Source organism: Anarhichas minor, unplaced genomic scaffold, assembly GCF_050575085.1.
Source record: "Anarhichas minor isolate MPS153535 unplaced genomic scaffold, ASM5057508v1 ptg000002l, whole genome shotgun sequence".
In the NCBI taxonomy this organism is placed as follows: Eukaryota; Metazoa; Chordata; class Actinopteri; order Perciformes; family Anarhichadidae; genus Anarhichas; species Anarhichas minor.
In genome coordinates this window covers 6379576-6405114 of record NW_027466448.1, presented here as the reverse complement: position 1 = coordinate 6405114, position 25539 = coordinate 6379576, and the positions used below count along the sequence as shown (strand labels likewise).

At 41.2% G+C, this 25539-nt stretch overlaps 1 protein-coding gene across 1 annotated transcript in view; it reads left to right on the top strand.

The window, feature by feature from the left end:
* Positions 1 to 5913: 5913 nt before the first annotated feature.
* Positions 5914 to 25539, top strand: part of eng (endoglin) — a 32503-nt gene continuing 12877 nt past the window's right edge. Inside the window, exons 1-2 of the mRNA XM_076100047.1 lie at positions 5914 to 6176; positions 19892 to 20034. Coding sequence (XP_075956162.1) covers positions 6119 to 6176; positions 19892 to 20034 — 201 coding nt within the window. The 5' untranslated portion in view covers positions 5914 to 6118. The remainder of the gene's footprint in view (positions 6177 to 19891; positions 20035 to 25539) is intronic.

Genomic DNA, 25539 nt, shown 5'->3' with positions numbered 1-25539 from the left:
GTTATTATAACTTTTCCTTTGAGCCCATGATGACCAACATGTCTTCCTTTACCTATCACCTTCCTCACACACACACACACATACACGCACAGGCACAGGCACACAGACATGCACACACACACACACACACACACTTCCACCTGGCCAAGCAAACACTGCAACAGGTATCCGGCGTATCCCCAAAGGAGAGCTCTGATCATGGCTGCGCTGTGGGGATGAGGAAGAGGAAGACGGCTTCTGAAGGGGGACAGGATGTGTCCATCGGAAAGTCAATCAAGAAAAGGCGTCTGTGAGCACTTTCATAAAGCGATCAAGGATGCTGCTTGAATGCTAGGAATGCAGCTTTTACCTAATAAAGGTACAAAACAAAGGGGGAAGAAAGGAGATGGCGGTCACGTAGCAGAGAGAAAAAGAAAGAGACACATGTCTGCGAATGTGGCGGTGAGAGGAAAACAATGAGTCGACGTGCCACTGTGTGTGGACTTAACTAAGTCCTGCATTTCAGGTATTACAACCTATGCTAACTTATAGTGCATTTAGTTTAAAGACGAGCCCTTGAACCGCCAAATACAGAACATTAGAGCATTCAAGACACAAGACAACTCACTTACAGCTCCTATGTGTACGATTAGTTAAGGCAGACAGCCCTGGGCTACACCATTTTCAATGTGGTATACAATTCTCATCTCAAATTGAATACTCATCTCATTAAATCAAAATAAAGCAATGCAAAGGAATAATATAGGACCAATAAAGGATCGGGAGAATATTTAAATGTTTAGATCTTTCAAAAATAGCAGATGATCAATGCATTCACTTTTTGTCAAGGAAAAAACAACCAGATGTCTAAATGATAGGACCCATATGTGGTAAAAAAAAAGCCCACATTTAATCAACTTTTTTTTATTCATCACAAGTAGATAGGCGTCAACTAAATAATTTATTTTTCATCTACCTTCAGAGTTAATGGTTAAATCTTTGAAATACGTTTAATAAGCAAATTTGCAAACGTAACCGTCTGTGAGAGGCATTCCAAGGCAGATAAGATTAACCTAAAATATATGGAATATATAGAATTGTGTGCACTTACATGTAGCTGCAGAGTCTGACATAATTACTGTGGCACGAAGCAACTAAAAACAACCAAACATGTTGTACGGTTACACAACATATGCATGCATACATGATGCTTTTGCTTCTGCTGTAAAAGGAGTGCGCCAAAATGTAAATACAATTAAATAAATTTACATCTCTGTGAGTAAGAAAGGCTGGTGCTAAATGTAACCTGGTTACGCAGTATCTCGTGGGAATGATCTGGGCTACCAGTGAGTTATTCACCCCGAGGGTGATACGGGGACATTCATAGCTTGAAACATGGCTGTCTTGCTGAGAAAATAATCCCTTTTTAGACTGTCACAGACAATTACATGCAGCCTTGTGGCTCCAATGTAAACTGAACCAGGATCGGCCACTTAACAGAATGCTAGCTGCTTTTAGTTTTATGCAAAGATGGGATGTTTCTCAGGCCCTGTCAATTCGCTGCCTTGTGAAAATGTAAGTGTAAGTTACTTTGTAACGGCTGACAGGCCTCTGTTCATCCAGGTTCAGTCTCGGATATTACCGCTGCAAGTGAATGCGTCAGATCACCCCCCCCTTGGAGGACAATAAGTAAACGAGTAAGCTGGCACACACACTTTATTCTCTCCCCCCCCCCTCCCTCTGCTATAGACTGCGGAGGGCTGGCTGGCGGGCATCACAGAGACCCAGTGGCACCGTGCGGGAACCAACGTCAACCTGCGATGAAAGACGATGGCCGATTGTTTCCTGTTATTGAAACACTACTCATGGGTGGGGGTGGAGAGTCGAGGGGAGGCTCCAATAAAAAAAGGGAAGCCAGTGAAAGAGAGTGCTACTGTAGAAGTGTTAGCCTCAGATGTGATGAAGTACCTTGAATACCATGAATGAATGCCAGCCGTGACATAATGCCCCAGCAACTTAATACACGTCAAGTCAACTGTTAGAGGATTGCAATCATTTAAGTAACACGGAGTACAAATGTGTCTCTACTTAGTGTCGTATCCCGTGTGCATTTCTTTGTTTGTGCTGCAGAGAGGAATGAGGTCAAGGCAAGTTCACAGAGTCAATAAGCAGAATGTCAAGTAGTCTCAGAAAACTATGTACAGTGCAACTGTTGCAATGCACCATGGGATTGTAGCACTCTTACATGTAAATTAGTCCAATTAGTCGTTAAGCACTCATGATGTGCAATCATGGATTAACTAGGTTAGGCCTGTTGAGTGTCTACAGTTCGAGTGCCCATTGAGATCAATTTAAAATGATGGTGGCAGGTATATTCTTCTTTACAGTATCCTGTACATGTGAATTGTTTGCTAAAATTGAGCAGTTTAGTGCTTAATTAAAGTGGGTGTTATTACACTGGCGACCTTCTTAAATATCTGCTACAAAAAAAACCACTCGATTTGTTCCTTAGGTGTCCTGGTTGACGATGCCAATAAAGAGTTTGAATTAGAGCCATGACACTTGTTGTGACAACGCTTTACATTACTTTGCACCTTCGTGATTTACCGTACTTCACTGATTCTGTAACACGCTGTTTTTGTTTTGTCCTTCAGCTGCACTTGGTTCCTGTTTCTTCCTGAATCACAAATTCCATACATAGTAAAGGAGACTTCAAACACTCCTTTCAACTTTGTTTTACTGAATATAGAATGGAAGTTGATGGAGAGAGACAGCTTGGTGCCAGCGTTGCTGTTAATAAGTACAACACATGACACACACACGTGGAGCAAAATTAGAGAGAGAGAGAGAGAGAGAGAGAGAGAGAGAGAGAGAGAGAGGGGGTGGGGGGAAACAGAGTTGCTGTTTGATAAATTTGCTTTGCTGCAGCACTTTTCTTATTATTCTAAATGCTTTTGTGGCATTGTTGAAGTGTAGTCCATACGTTTGTTTTTCTTCTCTCTTACTCCTTGTTTCTGCCAATAGACTTTGTGTGGAGAGTTGATTTTACGGGATGATGACTCCTCGGAGTCTGTTCAGTGCAGAAAGGATGTTATGTCTACTCTTTGTTCCACTCAATTTTCCTCACAAAGTACTAGTGGTGTGTGGTACTGCATATAAAATGCTGTTCCTTCAAAGGACATTTTTTGCATGTTCTCATTTTTTATCAGGATAAATCAACCAATAGTAAAGATCAGAATATTTGTTGTAATATATGGATACAACATTATGATATGAAACAAAAATTCTAACTTAGATTTTTAAATCTCCCAGTACTCCCAAGGAAGGGTTGTTAGGCAGATTGTTCAGTACACATACCATTTACATCTAGTGAGGTCAAAGTAAATACACTAATCTCAACACACCCACGGTGCACCCACACATGGTGATTTCACTTATTCGGGGTGATTGGGCCTCCTCTCCACACAACTTCAACCGAGGGAGAGGTCTAATCAGAATAACTGAAAACACCTGTGTGAGTGTGAAAGGTATTTGTATTTGTGAGAACATCTCTCTTACTGTATTGCTTTTTTAATTGTATTTCTTTAGCTGTTTTTGTGCTAACCATCTAGCCTGGCCACTACAGTATTGCACTTTACAGGTCAAATTTGGGCATTTCCTCTCACTACAGGTAAAAGGAATATAACAAAAACATCTGTGACAACAATGTTAGGATATTACTAATAGTGACTTATGTTCTGTTGGAAACAGTTTGATACCAAATTGAAATGTTATGACTCATGAAGTGTTTCTTAAAAATCCATGTCCTTAACAATCCTAATGTTGGTCCACTTTGGACCAACAAACAATTTGCCACGTAAGAATGTATTCGGTGAAAATCAGAAAGAATATTAATTTCATCTGTCATCATTATCATCATTCTGTAGCTCAATTTTGGCTTTAAAGGGACAGTTGGGATCTCTTAAAGCGGGGTTGTATGAGGTACTCCATCGTCGGTGTGTTGTCTAAGGCTGTCAGTACGCCGCTGATTTGGAAAAGCACTACAGCTAGAAGTCGCTCTCAGCTGACATTGCCCCCTGACCGACTGTTTCTCAGTGGAAGCATAATGCCCCCCCATCGATCACCCCTGCAGGTAAACAATGTTACCTCTGTCGGCACTGCTGCCATTGTTTGCACTGTTAGCACCGATAACTGCAAGCCACCAGCTCAGCCGTTGCAATGTTGAATTTCAAATTTAGCCCAATTTAACGTAATAACCTCAAAGATTATTATTTAAGTGCCTGTAAAGTCCCTATATATAGCAGAATGAGGTAACACAACAGGCATTGAGCCTATGGCCCACCGATGAAAGACATTTTGCATTTACAGTATTACAAACTGGGTGTCTGTGGCGACATACTGGGAAAAATCACAAGTGGGGAACACTGTTGGGCTCTCTGGGAAGTGTGAGTCAAAAAGACACCTACAATAAGGCAACTGTTTATCGGTGCCCCTCTTTGAGATTGATATTAAGACAGCACTTTGTGTGTTGCCCAATAGGACACAAAGAGGTGTTTAATTTTGTTAAGTGTAAATTAATGTTGACTGTTTTTTATTTGTGAGAGGAAACTATAGCCTATCTAAATAAAGACTGTAGCTGAAGAACAAAGGAACCTAGGCTATTAATAAAATGCAGTGCTACAAAATCACAATAATAACTTTGAGATTCAGACCCATGTTTAATATATTCTGTGTTGTCCAGATAAGACAATGCTATGACAGGGGCAGCAGCACTAATGTTGCTCGGAAAAAGAAAAAGAAAAAAAGGCCGGTGGGAGGGGTACAAAAGTAAATCTGCACCGCCCAGGCAGCTCAAAGGTTTGGAAAGTCCTGAGATCGTTACATCGGCCACATCCTCGCCCGTGGATTACAAAGCCTTACTTTATTCAAGAAAGCCACCGTAACCTGAAAAGTAAGTTTGGAGGTTCGTGACTTTGTTTTAAGTCTGCCGTATTTCCACAGGGATGTGTGTGGTCCATTTTATTTCCGTGGTAGCCTAGAGGGCAGTAATGCAGCCATGCTCTGTCCTTAATCCTCGACCAGTCCGTGTTATGTCTGCTTTGCGATGATTGGCCGATCAAATAACGAAGTGCTTAGTATTAGATTTGTGTAAACAAGGAGTTATGGCCAAAATGTCGATACTCGTATAAGGGATCTACTTTCATATCACTGTTTTGCCTCATTAATTCCATCCTTAGCAGTTTACAAGTGTTTATTGGTGGACTCTTTGTTTGTGTTTGTTTCACCAGTTCAGCCTATTTATGGATTTTTTTTAAAGTACACTTTTAGTGATTATGCCGCAAGTCAAAGACAGTTTTCTCCTGCAGTAAGAGGTGCGCGGGGAAATAACGTGACTGCATCAACAGTTTACACAGGCTCTTCCTTTCCCTCTATACGAATCATATAACAAGAGCAGTCTCCTCCTTATCTGATGTCGGCATTGTGATATTATTTAAAGAAAGCGATGCCGTAGTGCTTCCTGCAACAGTGGGCCAGAACTTAGTGACCACCAGATAACCCTTGGGTTCAGACCCTCATTGTGCGCCAGGAAGGCGAAACATAATTATTGTGGGATTGTCTCAGGAGGAAAATCCTGTCATCTCACTGGAGGAATTTCAAACATTTAAGCAACACTTCCTCCGCTGTCAGTGTTGAATAGGTTGTATAAATGACCGATGCCCTGGGTGCTCTCAATTACTTTGTTGCATGACGCTAATAAAATATGTTTATTGATGATAAAACTGCACTTTTTATATTCATGTTCAATACTTTTGCCCACATGTGTGGCTGATATGGGATATATGTGTGTTGGATAACAGGAGATAGATGTGCTTACACTACTTGTTTTGACATTGTATGCTGAGTAAGAAAGTGACATAAGATTGGCAGCTGGTCAACCATCATATCTCATTGAATTCCGGCCTCTTTTTTCTTTTTCTTTTCTTTTGCCTTAAAGACTGGAGTTGTCTGCTCTTCCGCCGTCACAGTCACTGCTGCTCTGCCACTAGACGAGGACTCTCCAGCCTCTGCCCGAGAAGCTTCACACCCCAGAGACCCAGACTCCGCTTCTACCGGCACCTCGAACGTAAACTTCACAGAGATGGAAGGTCACGTGGCGCGGTTTGCACTTCTTCTGTGCATCACGGCTGCAGCCTCTGGTAAGTGTACCAGCTGATGTTCAGCGTTTTCAGCATTTAGATCTTATGTCACTGGGTTATAAAACGTGCATTTATTGAAAAGGGTATAACCTCAGACAACAAACCACAGGCCGCTGGGTTTAGTGGCTATTGAGCCTCCAGGGCATATTTCTGTCGACCCAAAGTTCAAAGGCAGATATTAATCTTGTCCCGTCTTCTGTTCTTCCATAATTTCATACTGAAGACTATTATTTCGCTCTTTTTTCTTCTTCTTCTTGTTTTAACTTGCACGATAAATCAGATTTTACTACCGATCTGTAGAGAGAGGTTATGTGCAAAATAGTTGTTGTGAAGTCTTTTGGCTTGAATGATGGTTTATCCTTACAACAGCTCAGAGATTATATAGTGCACAATATTTTTGATAGAGTAGGGAAATAAATCCGATGATACTCAGACTACTGAACCTCTGATTCATCTTGGGGAGCAATTGTTTGTGTAGTTGTTCAGGTTGATGGAGAATATGTTATTGAAAGACGGCCCGGGCACAAGGCACAAGGAAACATGTGGGGAGCTTACACGTTTAATATGATCCTCCTCTGCTGGCCCCCTCTAGCACTCCCTCCACGGGTTGCCTGTGGCTATCCATATCGAATTCAAACCTGTAATCCCTATAAGGTGGCAAAGAGATCTGAAACTATCCCTGTGCCCTCAGGCCATAATCCAGCCTCACACTGTTAACAGCCTCGGGGTGTTTGGGTCTCACTTCCCTGCAGTAATCTGGCATCTGTGGTCACATGGAGTCAATAAATAAAACAATGCTAATTAATGTATTTTATTACTACCTTGTTGTGCAAATATCTTCAATACATACATGTAATGTATGGTATATAAAGTTTTTAGTTAAAAATTATATATAATTTTAGGTAGATATTCGAGATGAAATGGTCTTTTCAACCCTATAAATCTTATGCTATATAGTTTTAGACAAACTGCACCACTATCTGAGTGACAATTATGATAAAAGTAATAAAGATGTACACTCTGTTCTCAGCAGCTTTTTTTTTTATTTTGGTAAGAGAATGTATAGAAAGAAAATCCCCTCACACTCTAAATGCCATAAAAGAAAGCATAATGCACACTGCTGTTATGTAGTAGTTCTGACATGGACTGTCAGCAAAATAAGGTTGTCCGCATTCATTTTCCAAGCTGGCACAAACACTTCAGTGCCAAATAACCTTTTTCACACCCTGTCTCTCTATACTAAAATAATAAACTGGCATTTCCAACTTACTTTTAAATTGGCCCTGGCAGGCATACATCACTGTTATGATCATGTGCCAGAAAAAACATGCCTGTCTGCTAAATCTGTCTTCAGTGCTGACCTACTGTATGTCAAATCACAATATTGCCACAAGTGTTAAAACACCCCCTCAGCATGGGGTGCTAATGGTGGGGATACAGAGGTATACTTATGGCCAACTGGCAGACCTGCGGAGAGTTGACCTTATGAAGCTTCCACTGCAGGGGATCAGTCTCACTGTCTGCTGGAGGAGTCTTCAAGGAGATGTTCAGTTTAGCCTTAATTGCCTGCGACAAAATAGACCTGAAATCATTTTCTTTATTTCTTGAAAGAGGTTCCAAGGATTTTTCCTTTCCTTCCTCTTCTCTTAATTTCTTTCCGGCAACATCATCTTTAGAAGAAGACACTGTTCTCAGACAGCAGTGTCCTCTGACCCTGTGCACTGAATGTTGAAGCGTTAATCAAAACATTGCTGTGACATGTATACATTCCTCTATCTCAGGCATTGTGTATTTGTCATTATATAGTTCAGTCTTGTCACATTAATTTGTAATTTTCTCTGACATTGTCTCCTGGGCTTAGTACTATTGTTGTTGTTGAACAAATAAGGCACAAACATCAGGTGTGACTCACTACGGCCAAGAGTATACTCCATACGAAATCAAATTTGCACGCTCCCAGACTGAGTGAGGTGCTGTGAAAATCCACTGAGATTTGAGGTTTCTTTGTTTAACAGCATCCTCGCCAGTTGCGAATCAGTGTGGGAGCAGACACGATGTGAAAGTTTAAAAAAAAAAAAAAAAGAAGAAGTAAACACAGAAAAAGTAAATCAAAAATAGCCTGCAGCCTGCAACAAATCCCACGTCTCTCTTGGCCAGTTGCAGGCAATGGTATGGAGTCTTACTTGAGCTTTAGCTTTGTTTCTCCTGTCAGCTCCTTAATATCAGGCTTATTAAATCCTTTTGTGATGTCTGAAGCACGCTTTGAATGTACAGCAGCTACTGCGCTCACAATTTAAGAAACCTGAACACTTGTCTACTTTATCTGTTAATATCCTAGGTACATAACATGTATGTGTATATTTACATAAATAAATACCTTGCCAAGGGACCAAGTCTGAGACTTATCCGCTTCATTTCCTGAAACTGGAACCTTGAGCCCGCTGCCCTGTCTTCTGCTGTCATGCATTTATTTATTTTTTGGAGAGATGCAGTATCATGACTGGCCGATTAATGAGGGAATTGCTGTTGTGCAGTTTAAACACTATCAGATCACTTGGCAATAGTTTTTCTTAATAGACTACTTCCACGGTTATATACTTTTTGCTTAATTTGAAATGTTCTGGGGTACATTGTTAAGTTGTTCTAATATCAGCCAGTGGACGTATCAGTACTGTTGCAGCAGCCCGAGATAAAGTATCTTCCAGATAATCTGACCAATTTTGCAAAATGTAAAGACTGTAGTTGATGGAAATTGCTGGATGATTCACAGCCTTCTCCAGCGATTATCGGAGTAAAACTGCGGTTTTGTGATTAAGTCCACCAGATCAACTTCTTAAGTCCCAACACTCATTTTCTGTCTGCCTATCTAAAACCGCAGGCAAAAGAACCCAGACACAGCTCTTACTTCTACCCTGGAATTTGACATGAGATCCTGTTTTTCATCAGCTCTGGATTATTTATAGAATCGCCCACTGCCTATTTCTTTTAAACCTAGAAAAGCTCATCCTTGCTTTCACCTTACACCTTGATTATTAAAATCCCTGATGTGCTGGGATCAGTCAGGCCTCTCTTTCTTGTCTACAGCGCATCCTTAATCTCTGGACAGGCCTCTGTCAGGCGCCAATAAAACAGACAACAGCACAGCAGTCTTAGTTTCACTACACTGCCTCCCCTGTGAGGTTAATTGTGTTAAAAATGTATCTGTTTGTTTTGAAGTTCCTACATGGTCCAGCCTACGGGTTTATCTCTGAGTGCTTATGGTACCACAATTCGTCTAAATCCCTTTAGTCATTTAACTGTGGTATTTGTTTGTGGCAAGATCATACAGGTGGCGAGGCCTTTGAAATAGTGGAATTAATTCTCCCTCCATGTTTTGTCCTTGCTTTATGATAAAACATGCTAACGGCTTACCTTTTCTTCCAGGCTCCTATCTGTGCCTCTTTCAATTTTTAGTTTGGACATCAGTCTTTTGTTAATCTTTCTTTTTTTCAGTCTGTTTGTGCACTGGTACTAGGCAGTTGCAACACCCTCTTGCAATTGTGTTGTTTAAAGAATGTATTTAATTTGCCACCTTTCACTATGGATGTGATAACATCTGCCTCAGACAGGACAAAGCACATCATTTTTACACACCTCTCGGAGGGTTACTGCTGACATTTTGTATTTGTCATGCATAACATTGGGGGATAGATTAAAAAAGATAGCACAGGCCGAGATATTCCGACTTCTAGTTGGTTTTATGGTGCAAGCTCCAATGTCGCTCCAAAAACAAAAAAACGCTCTATTTCTCCATCTTCTCATGGTGGACTGAAGACAGACACAACACTACAGTGACTCACTACTGCCTCTAGAGGTACAAGTGGTATTACAAGACTGGACGGGCCGAGGCTAGCTGGTCTGTGCGCTCATTTCAGTAGATAACTCTGCAACACAATAGCCATCTTCAACATAATGTAAATACTGTTACCACTTCACATTCGTTTTATTTTTTTAATGTTTTAAACAAAAATTCTGGTCATATCTTACAGTACATATTGCACCTTTTTAAAAGAACATTTAGAAGTGAAAGTTTTGAGATTCTGTCTGGACCTAGCTGCTTATTACATGGGAGTTAGTTATATAAGACGTTTTTCAATTTCATATTTCCGGGCTATTTTAGAATTGCAAGCACAATAACTGCTACCACTTAAGCTGCCTGTAGCAGTCGGACACAAACAATTATCTATGCATCTGACTGAAGTCTTTGCATTTTGTGATTTTATCCACTGTGTGCCCGGCGTTTCCTGGTAGGGAAGTAGTGTTGAACATGCCCCTTTCTGCAACAACTTTCCCAGCGGGAGCCAGGCATCATGATGTTAACTACCAGACCTCCTGCTGCATTTCTGCCTACCCCAGAGTCTCCCTCCACGGGCTAAAGGAAAAGCACAAAAGTGATTAGCGAGCCGCTGGAGAAGGAGGGAGGGCCGTCTGAAAATGAATCATAAAGAGGGAAAGAGAGCGAGACAGACAGACAGACAAACAGAGATAACAGAATTCATAAAGACTGATTCATGGAGACAGTAAGGGAGTGGGGGGGGTCAAATTTCTGTGACTGTCAAAGAGCAGATAAGTGGTTCAGATGAAAGATGTGGGGAAAGAGAAGTAAGTAGCTAGGGGATTAAAAAAAAACACAGATAGGAAAAAGGACAAGACGGAGATAAAGACCGGGAGATATGGAGACCCAGTTAAATGATAAGTTAGAAAAAGTGAGGATAAAAGACTAAGTTGTTCAACAAAAGATGTCGAAAAATACGAAACAAACAACGCATGTGTTAAAAAAACCGATTACAAAAGTTCCTCAGAAGGCAGGCAGGCAATACTGGAATAGGCTTAAAGAAAAAAGGAAAAAAAGTCATGTTAAATATGGCGTTGAAAGTCAAAACAGTCCACTTCCCCCGTTTTACTGCAGTGAGCCAGCTCTGCCTGCCGTCAGACTGGGTGGCAGGGAGACGCGACCACTTGTCGCTGCCTCTAGACCGATTTTAATCTCCTCGAATGTTATGCCCCTCCCAAATAACAATCCATTTCTGACTGCCGGGCTTTTCCTCTGTTTGAAAATGCAGTGAAGGAGAGCCTCACTGACGCTGTGTTCCTCTTTGCTGTTTGTTCCCGCAGGACTTTCACCAGCTAACACTTGACTGTTACTCAAGATGGCTCTAGCATGCAATGTGGCATATAAGTAATGCTATTTGTGGGATTAAAAAAAAAAAAACTAAACACAATTAAATGGCATTTCATGTAATAGTGACAATATGGATGATACATTATACTCTTTTTGATTTAAATTGTCTTTAGATTTGGTCGGAAAACCCAGAAATTCTTCAGTATGTGTTTTGAATAATAGAAAAAGGTGAAAATCAGATGAGAATAATTAACCCTGCTTGTTCATTATTATTATACTATACACATTTTTAATATTATTTATTATACATATTAATTATTATTGTTATAAAAAATAAAAAATCTGAAAACAATAATCCTTTTTTACTGTAGATAGTGTCTGGTCTTAACCGCCACTTTCTGTTACAGGACTGGATCCCTCTTATTCTAAATGGCACTCCAGCATTGCTTTAATAGTCATGCCTGCTTTTAAATAATTGAAGTAACGGAAAGAGTTTAGTATGAATGAGGATGTTAGAAATCTATGCTCATCATTATAGCTCGTTAAGGCTTTTTGCTGTGTTACTGTGTGACTACTAGGTCTTGCGCCCCCTGGCCCGACGCTTTTCCTCATGCAGTTGCATGAGCACTGAATGGCTCATTAGTGGCGGGCGAGATAAACGCCTCGTCAGCATGGCGACCACTTGTTCATATCGACATGCCTGCGGTCTGTCCAGATAAGGCATGGCATAATGTACTCTTATCTCTAGGTCTGTCTACCCATGCTCAGTCCTGGGGTCTGCACAAACGCAGGAACTATACCTGGATAGAAAAGTCTTGGTGGCTCAGCTGTCTCACCTGTCACTAACAGTCAAAGTTGGGAAGGCTTCCGATGTTGGGGAGGGGGGGTAGCATTTTACATCATATGTCTTCATTTCTTTCAAACTTTATTCACCAGTGACTTTCATTAATGAGGGTACTGTTATGCTGGGCAGAATCAGCCCCTTAATCGCTTCCTGAATAGCTATGAACAAAATGTTCTCGGCTCAAATGTCAGCTCAAATGCTTCATGTCATGTTTTAGCACGAATGAAGGGCCTTTGTTTTTAACCTTTTCTTTTGGCCGAAAGGAAATTCTGACAAAACCCCAAAATAGCATTTTAGAGCATGCTCATCCAATTTTGTTGAACTAAGTACATGGCATTTTTTCGTTAGAAAGTATACTATATTTCCGCAGACCCTAAAGTGGTCAGCACTGTCCAGTGTGTTGTATAACCTCTTGATTCAAGCACTGGGTGGGTCGTTTTCCTGTTGATTCAGGTGCCACACCGGTCAATCTGTATTTAGAGAGCTTGTGTGTGTGTGTGTGTGTGTGCTGGGATGGGAGAATCCTCACTGGATTTGGACATTTGCTCATATTTCTGCAATATGTTAGAAAGCAGACTATGTGACTCAAAGCAAAAGCCTCGAGACATCTGACAGATTATTTTAATCTGCTCATATACAATAACTACAACAAATCTTACAGTCAAACTCTGGATACTTATTCTTTTCACAGACGCTGGAGGGAATAAAGTTACACTTATTTAACAACTCTCCCCAGTTCAGACACTTCCATTAGTTATATAGTGAAAATGATATCATAAACTTGAAGCGGTCTCAGAGCTCGCTTAGATAATTCAAAACCTTTATGTTCTTTGAGGCCCGATAGCATTTGTGTGACCAAAATATAAAAAATACAAAATAAATGGGCTTCTCTGATGTTAACAAACTTTAACATCAGAAAACAATATTTGGTTATTGTTTACCCTGGGATGCATAGATTGTACTTTTAACTTCCCTCACTTTCAATATGTATAAAAAATAACAGAGCCTTCATTACTATGCCACCCTCGTATCGGAAAGCATTAATATTTTCTGGCAAAAATCAGTCAAGAATAACGAGCTAATCTCTGTTGGTTCTCCACGAAGCATATGTTGTGCAAAGCTACATCAATCTTGAATGATTGGGGGCAACCACTGTGCAATGCATCTCCAAAGCTTCAATCTGCTCTGGTTGCACGCAGTTAGCATGAAACTTGCTAAATTAGTCTGTCTATCCACCAATTAACACTTGGATGATTAATTGTGTTTTGCTAGTGCTCTTTCAGTGTATGGGGGGGGGATAACTATATAAGTGAATGGAAACGACGTGCTCTTCCCAGTAACTGATGGTGTCTGGAATATAACAGATCACCTGAGAGTGTATTGGAAAATCAACATAAAAATGATGGCATATATTTAATGGCCGCAGCTGCTGCATGCTTAGAATAACCAGAATCCAGACCATCAGATTCATCTGCATCAAAGAATAAGGAATGCCTAATTACTGGCTGCAGACAGGGCTCTGAGTGAGTGAGTGAACAACGGAGGAAGTGAGCCATAGACCTTCCATACGCCACTGTTGGACTTGTTGTTCCGCTGGCTTCCGACAACGACGAGACAACGGACGAATGGCTCCCGGAGGTGTAAACAGAGCTAGTGTGAAGACAGGCTGTCTCCAGACCCGCTATCACATCCTCCAGCAAACATTGGACGCAGGGACTTGGCACACACAGAAAGTATTTTGCCATTATACTGACGAGACTAATCAGCAAATTTTTGGGGTTGAATTTCAGGATTTATGAGGGAGATGAGATGGTCAGGAAGCGTGTGTGTGGTATGGAGTGTGTAATGTGTAGTATGCAGGGGTGAGAGGCCAGGGGACAGTACAGGCCCCTGCAGAGCACTGATAAGGGGTTGTTTACCTTCCTGTGGATGGTCAGGCCTCGATCAGCAGTTGCGGAAACGCCGGGACAATAGGTGTGTGTGTGTGTGGCCTTGAAGCTCTCCTTTCCCTCTCCGACAAACTCTGATAGGACCGCTGACCCCTCCCTCCCCCTTCCCCGTCACAACCGACCCTGGACACAAACAGTTTACCCTACCCCGAGGGACCAAGGGAGACAGTTCGTCTTGACGTTGTCTGCCGTCAGGGTAACACTCCCCCCCCCAGCCGTGCACTGTAGCCTCAAGTACTATTAGTCAACTAAACTCTCAAGTAGCTGGTGCTCTTTTACACAGTGACTTACAATCACGGATGGCATAATAGACAGGGCATGAAATCAGGTCTGTCTGCCTGCTTGCCCGAGGTAAGTGAAAAGCCGGCTTGTTATTGGGCCGCAGGTACTCAATCCCTTGAATCTAAATCAACATTTAGTTGTGATAAAAATTCAAGGCCTCGCCTCTGCCTGTCAGTACTCTGCAATGTTGGCACAGCACGGCTGCTCAAAGTTGATGCAACAGTGTTACACACAGGCAGGCAGAGCTTTAATTTACAGGCAGAAGTAGCTAGTGAACAGAAACAACACTGGCGGTAGCACTAACAACGAGCCATGTCCACCATTTCCACCAAACATAACCTCAAAAAATCTCAGCAAAAATCTGCTAGTTTATCAGATAAACCATTTATCTGAATCCATTAAATCAAATGTCAAAAGACATTTGATTTTTCTTTTCAAGAAGAGACTTTCCTCTGGTCGTTACCTCTATTACCATAGTTCTATTATTTCTAAATTAAGATAAGGTCAATTTTAAATGATACTGAACAGAAATTATAATCTAGATATACAGTCCCAGGGAAAAAGGAAAAAAAAACGCTTTTTCATTTCTTTGTGCAGAAGTTAAGTCAGGCGCCACAGTGTGCCATTCCCAAGAAATGCAGTATGACCTCTCAATTATGTTTGTCATACTTTGTCATATACAAGTTGCTTGTATGGTGAAATAGTGTTCATGTAAATAAGTGGAGCGACAACAATTGCATCTCCTCTCTTAAGGCGTTCTGTCATCACAAATGCAAGTCCATTTACAATTTGCCACTCCACTCGTTGCCACTCTAGCTTTTTCTACTTGCGTCTCTCCACTTTCTCTCCTCTCACAGTAAGAGAAAACACATTTCCAGTTTGGTTGGATGGGTTGAAACAGATTGATTTTTTTTCAAATCAACATAATGTTAACATAGTGTGCAACAATGTGATGAATGCTACCCTAAAGTTGTATTATGGCTGTCAGCATAATGTAATGCTTGTGGGCTGGAGCCGTGAGTGCGCTGGTCACATACCCTGCAATGACCTTTTGGCCTCGCTAATGCCTCGATGACCGCCCACATTATGACAACTTATTTCCCAGAGCAGTTATAACAATACAATGTAATTTGGTCCACCCAACTTTAAAATATACATGTCCTTTTTAGCATTCAAGAATGCTACTTAACGTTTGTAGCAAATTCTCTAATGATTGCTATGTCAGTGAGTCATTGTGTTCCTCAAAAGTGTTTTTAAGAAGTTTTGCATGCTAGCAAAGTGGTATATGTGCCGCCATTAGCATGTCATGACAGTTGCTGTTAGGGACTTAAAGCGTTCGTGTTCAAACACTTCTGAGAAAAGGCAGAAGAAGATGAAGAAATGCTGTTTAGGGCTACTTTGACACCTAATAATGATAAGTCAGCTCAAAGTCTCCTGGAGCGCCCACAGCACAGCCACCGGCCTCAGTGCAGCTATGTTGAGCTCTGCGTAATTACGTAGAAAGTGAAACTGGATTTAGGAGGTTCAGGTTGGCATTTTGAATTAATTACCTTTTTACAGGGTGTTTTAATTTATATCTTGAGACAATGGCGATAACACTTTAATGCACACGTGGTGTTGTTGGTCAGGCTAGCTGCAGGATAGCTGCAATCTATAAGTCTTTCTAGTTGATCAAATGTTAAGTGTCAAGTTCAAAGTGTCAGACTCGGCTCTCGACTGGACTCGATTGTATCTGTGCAAGCTCTACTTTGTGGGGCTTTACTCCTCATCCATTACAGCGGCTTCACAATGGACGCTGGAGCGCCGTGCCAAGTCAATTGTCGCACAAGCAGGAGCCCGGCTGTTCACACCAGAAGCGCATTTCTCCACACCAGTCAACAAGCGTTTCTGCTCCTCTGTTATTTTCTATAGAGCGAATCTCTCACTCACTCACTCTGTCACTCTGTCTGTCTGCTTGTACGCGTATGTGTGCCTACTCATGCCTGCTCGCTCTCTGGTTTGACACAACTGACAAGTATGTGAAATGTTAAAAAACAGTTAAAAACCACAATCACAAACCGCAGTTTCACTGGCTATTTTCTGATAAATATAGTAGTTTATCAGTGCTTTCTTCCCAGATTAGCTCGAGGAACGCATAGAAAATAGACCAGATGCCGAAACTATTTCTACATTCAGTGTGAACCCGGCGTGAGACTCAGCTGCACTTCAGATTCTATACTGTGCACAGTTCACACTTCACACAACATATATGTCTGAAGCACAACGTTAACTCGAACTGGCTTACCTACAGCTAAAGCTGCCAGACTAAAGTTAAAACTGATAAAGTACAACTGAAACTGACAACGTACAGCAGCCTGACGCAACGCAGCTTGTTGAGCTAAACTTAGCAAAGTCAGCCTTCCGACTGTTGCAAACAGACAAAAGTGAATGTCAAGCTAATCCTGAGATGTCCCAAAATGGTCACAGTAGTGGTGCTGTCTTAATGGTACTATGCACAATGGAAGACATGGGAAACGGATGCTGGTAATTTGTGAACTAGTCTCCTATCTTTTTCTGGAATACCCTGGAGGTTAGGGAGCAGAGAGCAGTGAGGCCCTGTACATGGGAAGCTACTAGATGGGAGTTTTTGTTGTCCTGCAAACGTTTATTCTATATTCTTGTTAGTTATGGCTCCAGGGTGCTGCAGACAAACCAGGGGAATGCTGATGGTATTTTAAAGTGCATCATATTGTAAGTTTATTCATCGCTCCCAGATATTGGCACATTCCAACAAAATGTGCTTTTTCTCCAAAGGCTGCTGCGCTATCAGCAAATTGGCCATCATCGATTTTGGCTGCACACTCGTTGGTCTTCATTTTATAAGCATTCGATCAGTCTGCTATGATAATGTTTCCAGTTAAATGTGTTTAATACACATTAAGTCTGTTCATTTGGCCATATAGTGTTGTTATTATGGTAATTGGCAGCAGTCTATTCAGGCAGACACATTCATTGATACCTATTTAATGGAATTTGCATCAAGAATTAACGCAAAGTTTAAGGTCAAATGTGATTATAAGCACTTTTCGTGAAATTAGGCCATTTCCTGTCCTCCCTAATGCTCCCTAATGGTTTTCCACTCACATCTCCCCCTCATACCTAACATCTAAATGAAAATCATCAACATCCATAAACATGTCTTCTCATGGAATGGGAAACGGGGGGGGGGGGGGGGGGGGGGGGGACTGACATAAGTAGATGGAGAGGACAGGGAATGGAATGGTTCTTCTATACCTCATTTACCAGCAAACCGCTTAGTGAGGCCATTGGCATTTCCGGGGTCAAGAGGGCAAAATGAATGTTCTTCACATCCTATGGTGACTTGTAAAAAACGAGACCAGTGTCTCATGCGTGTACGCACACTCACACACACAGCCTTACGCAGTCAGTGTGATTTATACCAAGACTGCTTGGGCGACAGTCATGGGCCGTTGACTCTGTCACAGCAGAACAAGATTGAAATAACTTTATGGATGCGGATATTGAGCAACAGACATTAGCACAGAGGGCCAGAATAACAGGAAACCAGCCTTGACCTCTAGGGTGAGGGGGGGGGGGGGGGGGGGAGAGATGGCAAGGGATCATGGATGGCTCTCCCTCTTGATTAGCTAAAAAAAGCTGCAGTCCAAAGCTGAGCGGACTAAGAAACAGTGAAGAAGTTGTTCCAGGAGTGATGCAGCCCCCCTAAATCCCTGAATAGTGCCAAATGTATACTTGATTTGACCCTAAAATAAAGAACAGTGGTAGGATGTATTACTCCCCCAGAAAATAGGACAAAAATAAGATTTTCATGGGACACAAACAAAAGGTGTATCATTTCCAAAATGTTCAACAATAAGAAGCCTCTCAGATCAGCTATTTCTAACAATGACATCTCATCAGCGGCTCTTTTCCCATCAGTGGTATTATGGGTCAGAGATGTTATGAACAAATGAATGGATTGAACAAATGACTAAGAGTCTATAATACCAACCTCATTTCAATGTGGGTGAAACAAAAAAACAGGAGAAAGAGCTGAATATGTTCCATGTTCTAGCTCCCTTTGTTCTTGCTGTTTTTCATTGCATTTATCACTTTCTATCCCATTTTATTTCTATCTCCGTCTGTTCTCCTCCACCGCTGGGGATGACATTGCCTCAACCAGGGTCTTTGATTAGCGCTGCTTCTAAATACGGCACATCCTGTTGACCTTCCGAACGTTGCAATTTTCTTTTCACCCTTTTCCCCTCGATTCCCTTTTCTTTCTCGTCTCACTTGCTTTACTCCTCGTCTCCTCTCTGAGGGATTGAGGCTTGCTGGGTTAACAGACCAAATACATCATAAAAGTCAGTGGAGCGCTATGTCATGCAGCATTTGGTTACTAAATTAGTTGTATCTGTTATGATATATATATATATCAGTCTTGCTCGCTTTTATGCTTCAGCGGCAACTGTTTTGGGGGTGATTGAGGCTTGCAGAGTCGATGCTCAGACATATATTGCTTGTATTCATCTTACTGAAGATGTGCTTATCTAATGCTTAGGCGCAGGACAGAGTAGTGCTGACTGATCCACTCCATCGGGAAGTTGGGTGGCTTTAAGGCCTTATCCTGACGAGTAAATCCAAATTGGAGACTGTGTCAGCCATTGTGGTCGCCACCAAGACTACAATGGCACAGGACTCCCATAATGGCTCAACCAGACCATTCTATCTCTAATCAGCTAAAGGAGGGAGATGGGCCAGTAAAAAGACGAGTTGGAACAGACATCTGACCCCCTACACTCTGTTCTCCACCGTTCTTCTTGAAGAAAGACGAAGTTTGCTGGAGTATATTTTGTACCTGCCTGATTGGGACAAGTTAGAGTGAGCGTGTGCACATGCATACTCACTTTACACACACAATAGAACACACACACACACACACGTAGCACATGTCAAACACTAGCCATTTATACCCACCCTCATCCATGACCGCACAGCCTCGGCTTGATTAATTCGGCCTCCGGAGACACGGATGCCCAGGTTAAACAGCGGAGAGCAGAGTGAGCAGGCTTGATGAATGACTGCAGACCGGTATCCTGACATGCCTGATAAACGTGAACCGGCAGATTCGTTCTTAAACAATGTAGTCCTACCCACACATTTAACATCCATACTCTGAGACCAGGGAAAAGCTTTCAGAATGACTAATAACAAATTTAGCCTCTTTCCGACAAGGAATCTGTTACATTGCTTCGTTCATCTATCTTTTAAATAGTGGTCTTGATTCATGTGCTGTTCATGTCCAAATATGACAGGATTGTGCTGCGGATAGAGCCATAATCTCGCAACTTGGCATTTGACACACAGGACTGGATAATGCAGGAATTTGCGTATTAATGTTGGAGGCAAGAGATTATTTGGTGGAACCTGATTGAATGCTGCTGACACTGCTTAACCATTTGTATTTGATTTCTTTCAGCCTCAAGTCAGACGTGTGATCCAATGAAGGTTGATGACAACCCATGGATCTACGTGAATGAGATTCTAATTGGCTGTTGGACCAGCTTCATCAGAGAGGACAAGGCAGAGGTCCACATCCTTAACCTGAATATTACCACCGCGGTAAGCATGTCAAGGTTATACAAATGAGGTGCTGAGTGCTAATTATATAAATGTAAAGAGGGGCAGTGAGTGAAATGTTAGAGGATATGCTATAGTAAAATAGCAATATTATAATGGGAAAAAGATACTCTAATTTACCTAATTTGTATACTAGACCAGATGACAATTGAAAAGCTTCCCTGCAAGAGGACGTCAAAATTTCAAAGGCTACACAAATCAACACCATAGCTATCCGTCAAGCTGACAACACAGCTGCCTTGTCATTGAAGTCCAATACCGTGGCCCGTCCTGGGTATGTTATCATCCACTAAATAATCATCCTTTAGTGTGGACAGTCCAATTTGTCAAGTCCAGTCACACCTACAGTAAAAGGAAGAAGCATTGTGCCGGTCCAAGCATTGCACACGACCGTCATTGTTACAAACGCAAGTAATCAGGTAGAATTCACAGTGATAAAAGTATAGGTGTAAAGAGAAATAATAATGGCTGAATTCCATTTTGCCTCTTTGGTCTCAGGATGATGGCATTGTGCATGCTTGTTCACTGTAACGCTGTCATGGCTAATGTTATTGTTGTTCATTTAATGTTGTTGTTGCACGAACTCTAATCCTTGGGATAAGTAAGCCTCAAAATGTTCTTCCCACACTATAAGATGTAAACACACACACTTCCATGTCCAAATTTTATCAGCCAAATAACTAACTAACCCTTAACGGATGCCAGACATGTCGGACAGATAGGGTTTCCCAACATGCTGCATTTTTTTTTTTTTTTACACTAAACAGAGTTCAATAACAACCCGGCTCTGCATGTTTGACTGTGTGTTCAATGAATTTTCTTTTTCAGTTAAATGATCATACACCATGATTTCAGATGGTGCATTTTTCTTTACTTTTAGCTTTAGGAAATGACACCAGAAAGAAACTCGTGCAAACTTTTAATCTATATGTTGTTATTGCTGTGCCAGACTCCATTTTTCACTGTCCAACATTGTCGGTCAGCTCACATTAGTCATTTCTTTATCAGTGTGCTCTGTTTGTTTGCTTCTTCTCTTGGTTCTCAGAGTTCTTTATTTTGTACTTTCACATAGCTTGTGTTAAGCAACTGCAGTTTATTTATTGTCTGTTTTTTATTTTACACTCTGTTGGCCATGCTTTCTCATTTGGTGGCGAGTATGAGAAGGGAAGCAGATGTGCTACAGTATGTGCAGGCAATACAATGCCTGCCTGGATCAATCACCTCTATAAAAATTAATGAAAGCACTCAAGGTCCTTTCCGTCAGTTGCTTGTCGAGAATCCTGTCATAATTCTTCTCTTAAGGGACACCTTCACCAGTAAGATAAGCTGATTTATTCAGTATAAGTGCAGATTTTTTTTTTCAGAATTTTTTTTTGGGGATCTTACGATTGAGGATACAAAGTTTTTAGTTTTCATGTTACACAACGACCCATTAATATAAGTATCTTATCAATGTAGCTAGTTAGCCTCACAGATGCCTGTAACAGATATGTTTCCCTACTTAGTGTTGTTTTGTAGGTGTGCTAACATTGTGCAAGAAGAAAACAGTCTTTGCCTCAGTGACAGGGTTATTGGCATGAATGTTGCTGAACTATTTTGGCGAGTATTTAGTCCCATTTAATGGACTGCAGTGTTGCAGCATATTCAACGTACTGGAAATCAGAACAAAAAGCTGTTTGATGACAAAACAGATTTAAAGCATAATAGGAGGGAAATAATTCCCCGAAGAGTAAAACCAGACAAATCATGTTGTGTGGGCGAGAAAAGTCAAATTTCATTGCAAAAAGTAGTTTGTACAAATAATGGTGCAATTTGTCTTAAAGTAGTATGAATTCATGTGGCGTTTGTGGGAGGTCACAAAAGGAATTTGGCTCGGGATCTGTGTGAGGCACTGGACGTTTCCCATAATTTGCATATCTCTTGTGGGACTATGAGTTTTTTCAAATGAAAGAAGAAAGTGGACACAAGATCTACTAACACAGACCCCTTATCTGCTCTCGACTGCCTGTTTAGAACAGATTCCTCTTGTAAACACAGAGGATGGCGGACGTCTTCATCTCTTGCCAAACTGTCCAGTTAGATGGGAGGTTTGCTCTTGCCTCCCATTTCTTTGTCCTTTCATTATTCTTATCACCTTCTTCCCCATCTCTTTTGTGTTTCATACTGATTTACAACCTGCCAGGGACAGTTGACTCTCACAGTTTGACCGCACAGAGAATTATGGAGGGAGCATCAAGGGGCTGCATAGGCCAGGCTAATTCATAGGGAGGAGCTGCTTGCACGGGGCCCATTGATGTCACACACTGGCTTGGGTAGTCAGGGTCTTGGCACGAGGCCGAGACTACACCAACGGAGCCAATTCAAGTTAAAGGGAGTGAGCCAAAAGAATAACTGGAAACAGCATCAGAAAAGGCCCTTCAAAAATGCTCTCGAGAAAAAAAAAGAAAAGTCTGAAAAGGAAAACAATTGTATCTTGAAAGCGCAGGAAGAAAAGTAGAAAGGTGAGTGATCAGGGTCAGCAACAGTCATGATTCAGAGTTCAAAATAAAAGAATGGAAGTCACAAAAGGATGAAGGGGGGTAACTAGACAGAGAGACAATGAAGCTCATTAGAAAGGAGTATTTAAGGAAAGCACCGCTGAGTTATCTCTGTATGAAGCACAATGAACTCCACAGGAAATGCCATTCATTCATCTCTCTGTGTACGTGCCACGCCATTCAGGTAAAAGGAACGTGTTTTTTCTGGAAAGACATTGTGTTAATACAATTCAAAGTCTCTGACTCTATCTGTGATAAGTGATATAATTACCGTCCCTCTTATGTTCCTTCAGTCTTCAAAGCAATCAGGTTATATTATTTTTGTGATGAGACTTTCCATCTTCAGTGTCTTTTATTAATCAAAATTGCTAATACTCCTCCCCCCCCCCCCCCCCACCGTAAGATATAAGATAAAACTTTTGTTGTTTGTTTTGCCCTGTCGTGTCAATCCTGTCATGTCACCAAATGTATTAAGTTCTGTCTCGTCTAGTCCACCCTGTCATGTCTTGCTTCAGTAAAAAAAGAGAGAGAAAGAAAAAGAAAGGTATCTTTTTTACAGATGATCCTGACCCCTGGTCCATCCAGAAACTAATGTCACCTCATTTTCACCTGGGATTCCAGTTCCCCCTTTAGCCAATTAAAAAAACCTGTTTTTGTATGCGTGAGACGACAGATCCCTCTATCCACTGCACCATGTGAGCCGCTCTTTCAAATGTGTTTTGCTCATAGGCAATTTGTTGACGGTCTCAGACCTAATTTGTTATGTACGGGTCTGAAAATGTCCATAGCTGAAGCCTGAGCTCATCACAATTCCTTTGGATCCAGCTCTGGCAACATCTCCTAGCAAGTGAATGAATTTAATATCAGGGATTCACACTGTTTCCCCAGCATGCTCATTGTCTCCCCAGCAGGCCCAGCTCTGAAAACAATCCACCTTCAAATAGACAGAATAAAATATTTGGTGTCAAAAATTAACGCAGACGATTGCATTTATGAATATTAAATTCCCACAAAAGCCTCACACCGGAGAGATCTTTCCAAGCTTTTTTAAAGCTGTTGTTCATTTCTAATGCATTGGGTCATAAAATTGCACTGATTTCAAATCCATGACTCTTTCCCTTTTCTAAACCCAATTGCCTCGGGGCCATTATAGAAGTAAAAGTAATTAGAACCACGATTTATTGGAATTAAGTAAGTCTTGGGAGAAAAAAAACCTCTAAACTCAGACTTATTATTCCACGGAGAAACGGTTTACTCACCACCACTTACATCCATAAAACTCAGCAGTAGCAGCTTTACCCTATGCACATGTGGAGCATGGTAATTAAGGCTGATTCATAGAGCGACTGTGGGGGTGATTAGCGAATCACATCGCCATTGTGTTACCCTCAGCTGAAAATATGGGTAATGAGGTATTACATTATGTGTTACATTATGTTAAGGAGGTTTTATATACAGTATATAACTACCACAGCATCAGCCACGTGTGGGAGGACACTGGGTTACAAGTTATAAGAAATACACAAATTGAAAATAAGACTACTGTACAATCATTTTGAGTGACACAGTAGGTATCATTATTATTATTAATGGCATTACTCATATTTGTATCATTACTCTAGGGTATCATCACCCTATTTTCCACAGTTTTAATGATAGTGAGATATACAGCATAAAAATATGGGAAAAAGTGCAGCTCATTGCACATCGGGTAAATTATTGATTTTAATAGCTTTTTTTTTTTACCTTGTGGACTTGCACTGCATGAAGATGTAAGAATAGAACCAAGCTACACAACCTCATTAATGTCTGTGTCAATACAGAGGCAGACAGCAAAGACAGCTTCCTGTCTATCGACAAGCCCCGTTCAAATGACTGGCACGGCTTTTTCTGGAGAGATGCATGTGTTGACATTTAAAAGTTCCAAAAACAAGAATAATTGTCATATCCCCAACTGATTTTTGCAATAGGACAGCAATGGAATCAAACTTGTGTCGAATTAAACTGCAGTTGGAACTATTTTTAAACTTGGTGCCATGAGCGAAATGTCTCTCTACTCCGTCAACTTGAGGTCTTGCTCATTTAATGGCACTGCATGCCAGATAGGGAGGCTTGCAAATTGGGGAATGGCTATATCCTCTTCTATACAGAAAACAAATGGAAAAACAAATGCTGGCTCAGAGTTTTTCAAAATACTCATACATCAGGTCACACTTTATACAATGCTTAAAGTGTGTGTAGGAATTGTTGGCGATTGCAACTAACTGAACAGCCCTCCGCTCACTTCTCCCTTTTCCCCAGACTGCGGCAACGTGAGCCGCAAAGTGCAAAACCGGGGTAACACAGTTCGCCTCGATCAAAAGCCATCCTACGACACTATGAAGTCAGACGATGGCTGGCGGTACCATTGTTTTGCAATCAGCGGTTTGTCCGTTCTGGGCTGTTAAAACACGGCGGTGAAGAGAACCCGTTCCCTGAGCAGATATGAAGGGCACATTCTAAGCTAACAAAAACACAACAATTCTCAGTTTCACGTTATTATAGACTGAAAACATGCATATTATATTCTATTTCTAAAAATAAATGTCTCTAAATCATACATTCTGTGCCTTAAATCCTATTGTTTTGATGTTTCTATTTTTTTTTTTACCTTGGCAGTAAAGTTTCCTAAAATATAAACAAAATTTTAACGGAGCCTGTCATGTGTTTGTAGTTTCCCAGACTGCACAGCTGAATTAAACCCAGCACTGTGCTGTATGATAACACAGTTAACGATTATGTAACAGGAGCGAGAGGCATTGTTTGAAGTACTTGAAACATATCATAAAGTTTTTTGTTTTTGTTTTACTTCTTTGTAAAACACTGCACACACTCATTATAGGCAGTGCAGTAGTTAACATATGGATGCTTCACAGTGTGAGTGAATATTCATGCCACTTGAATTCTTTGT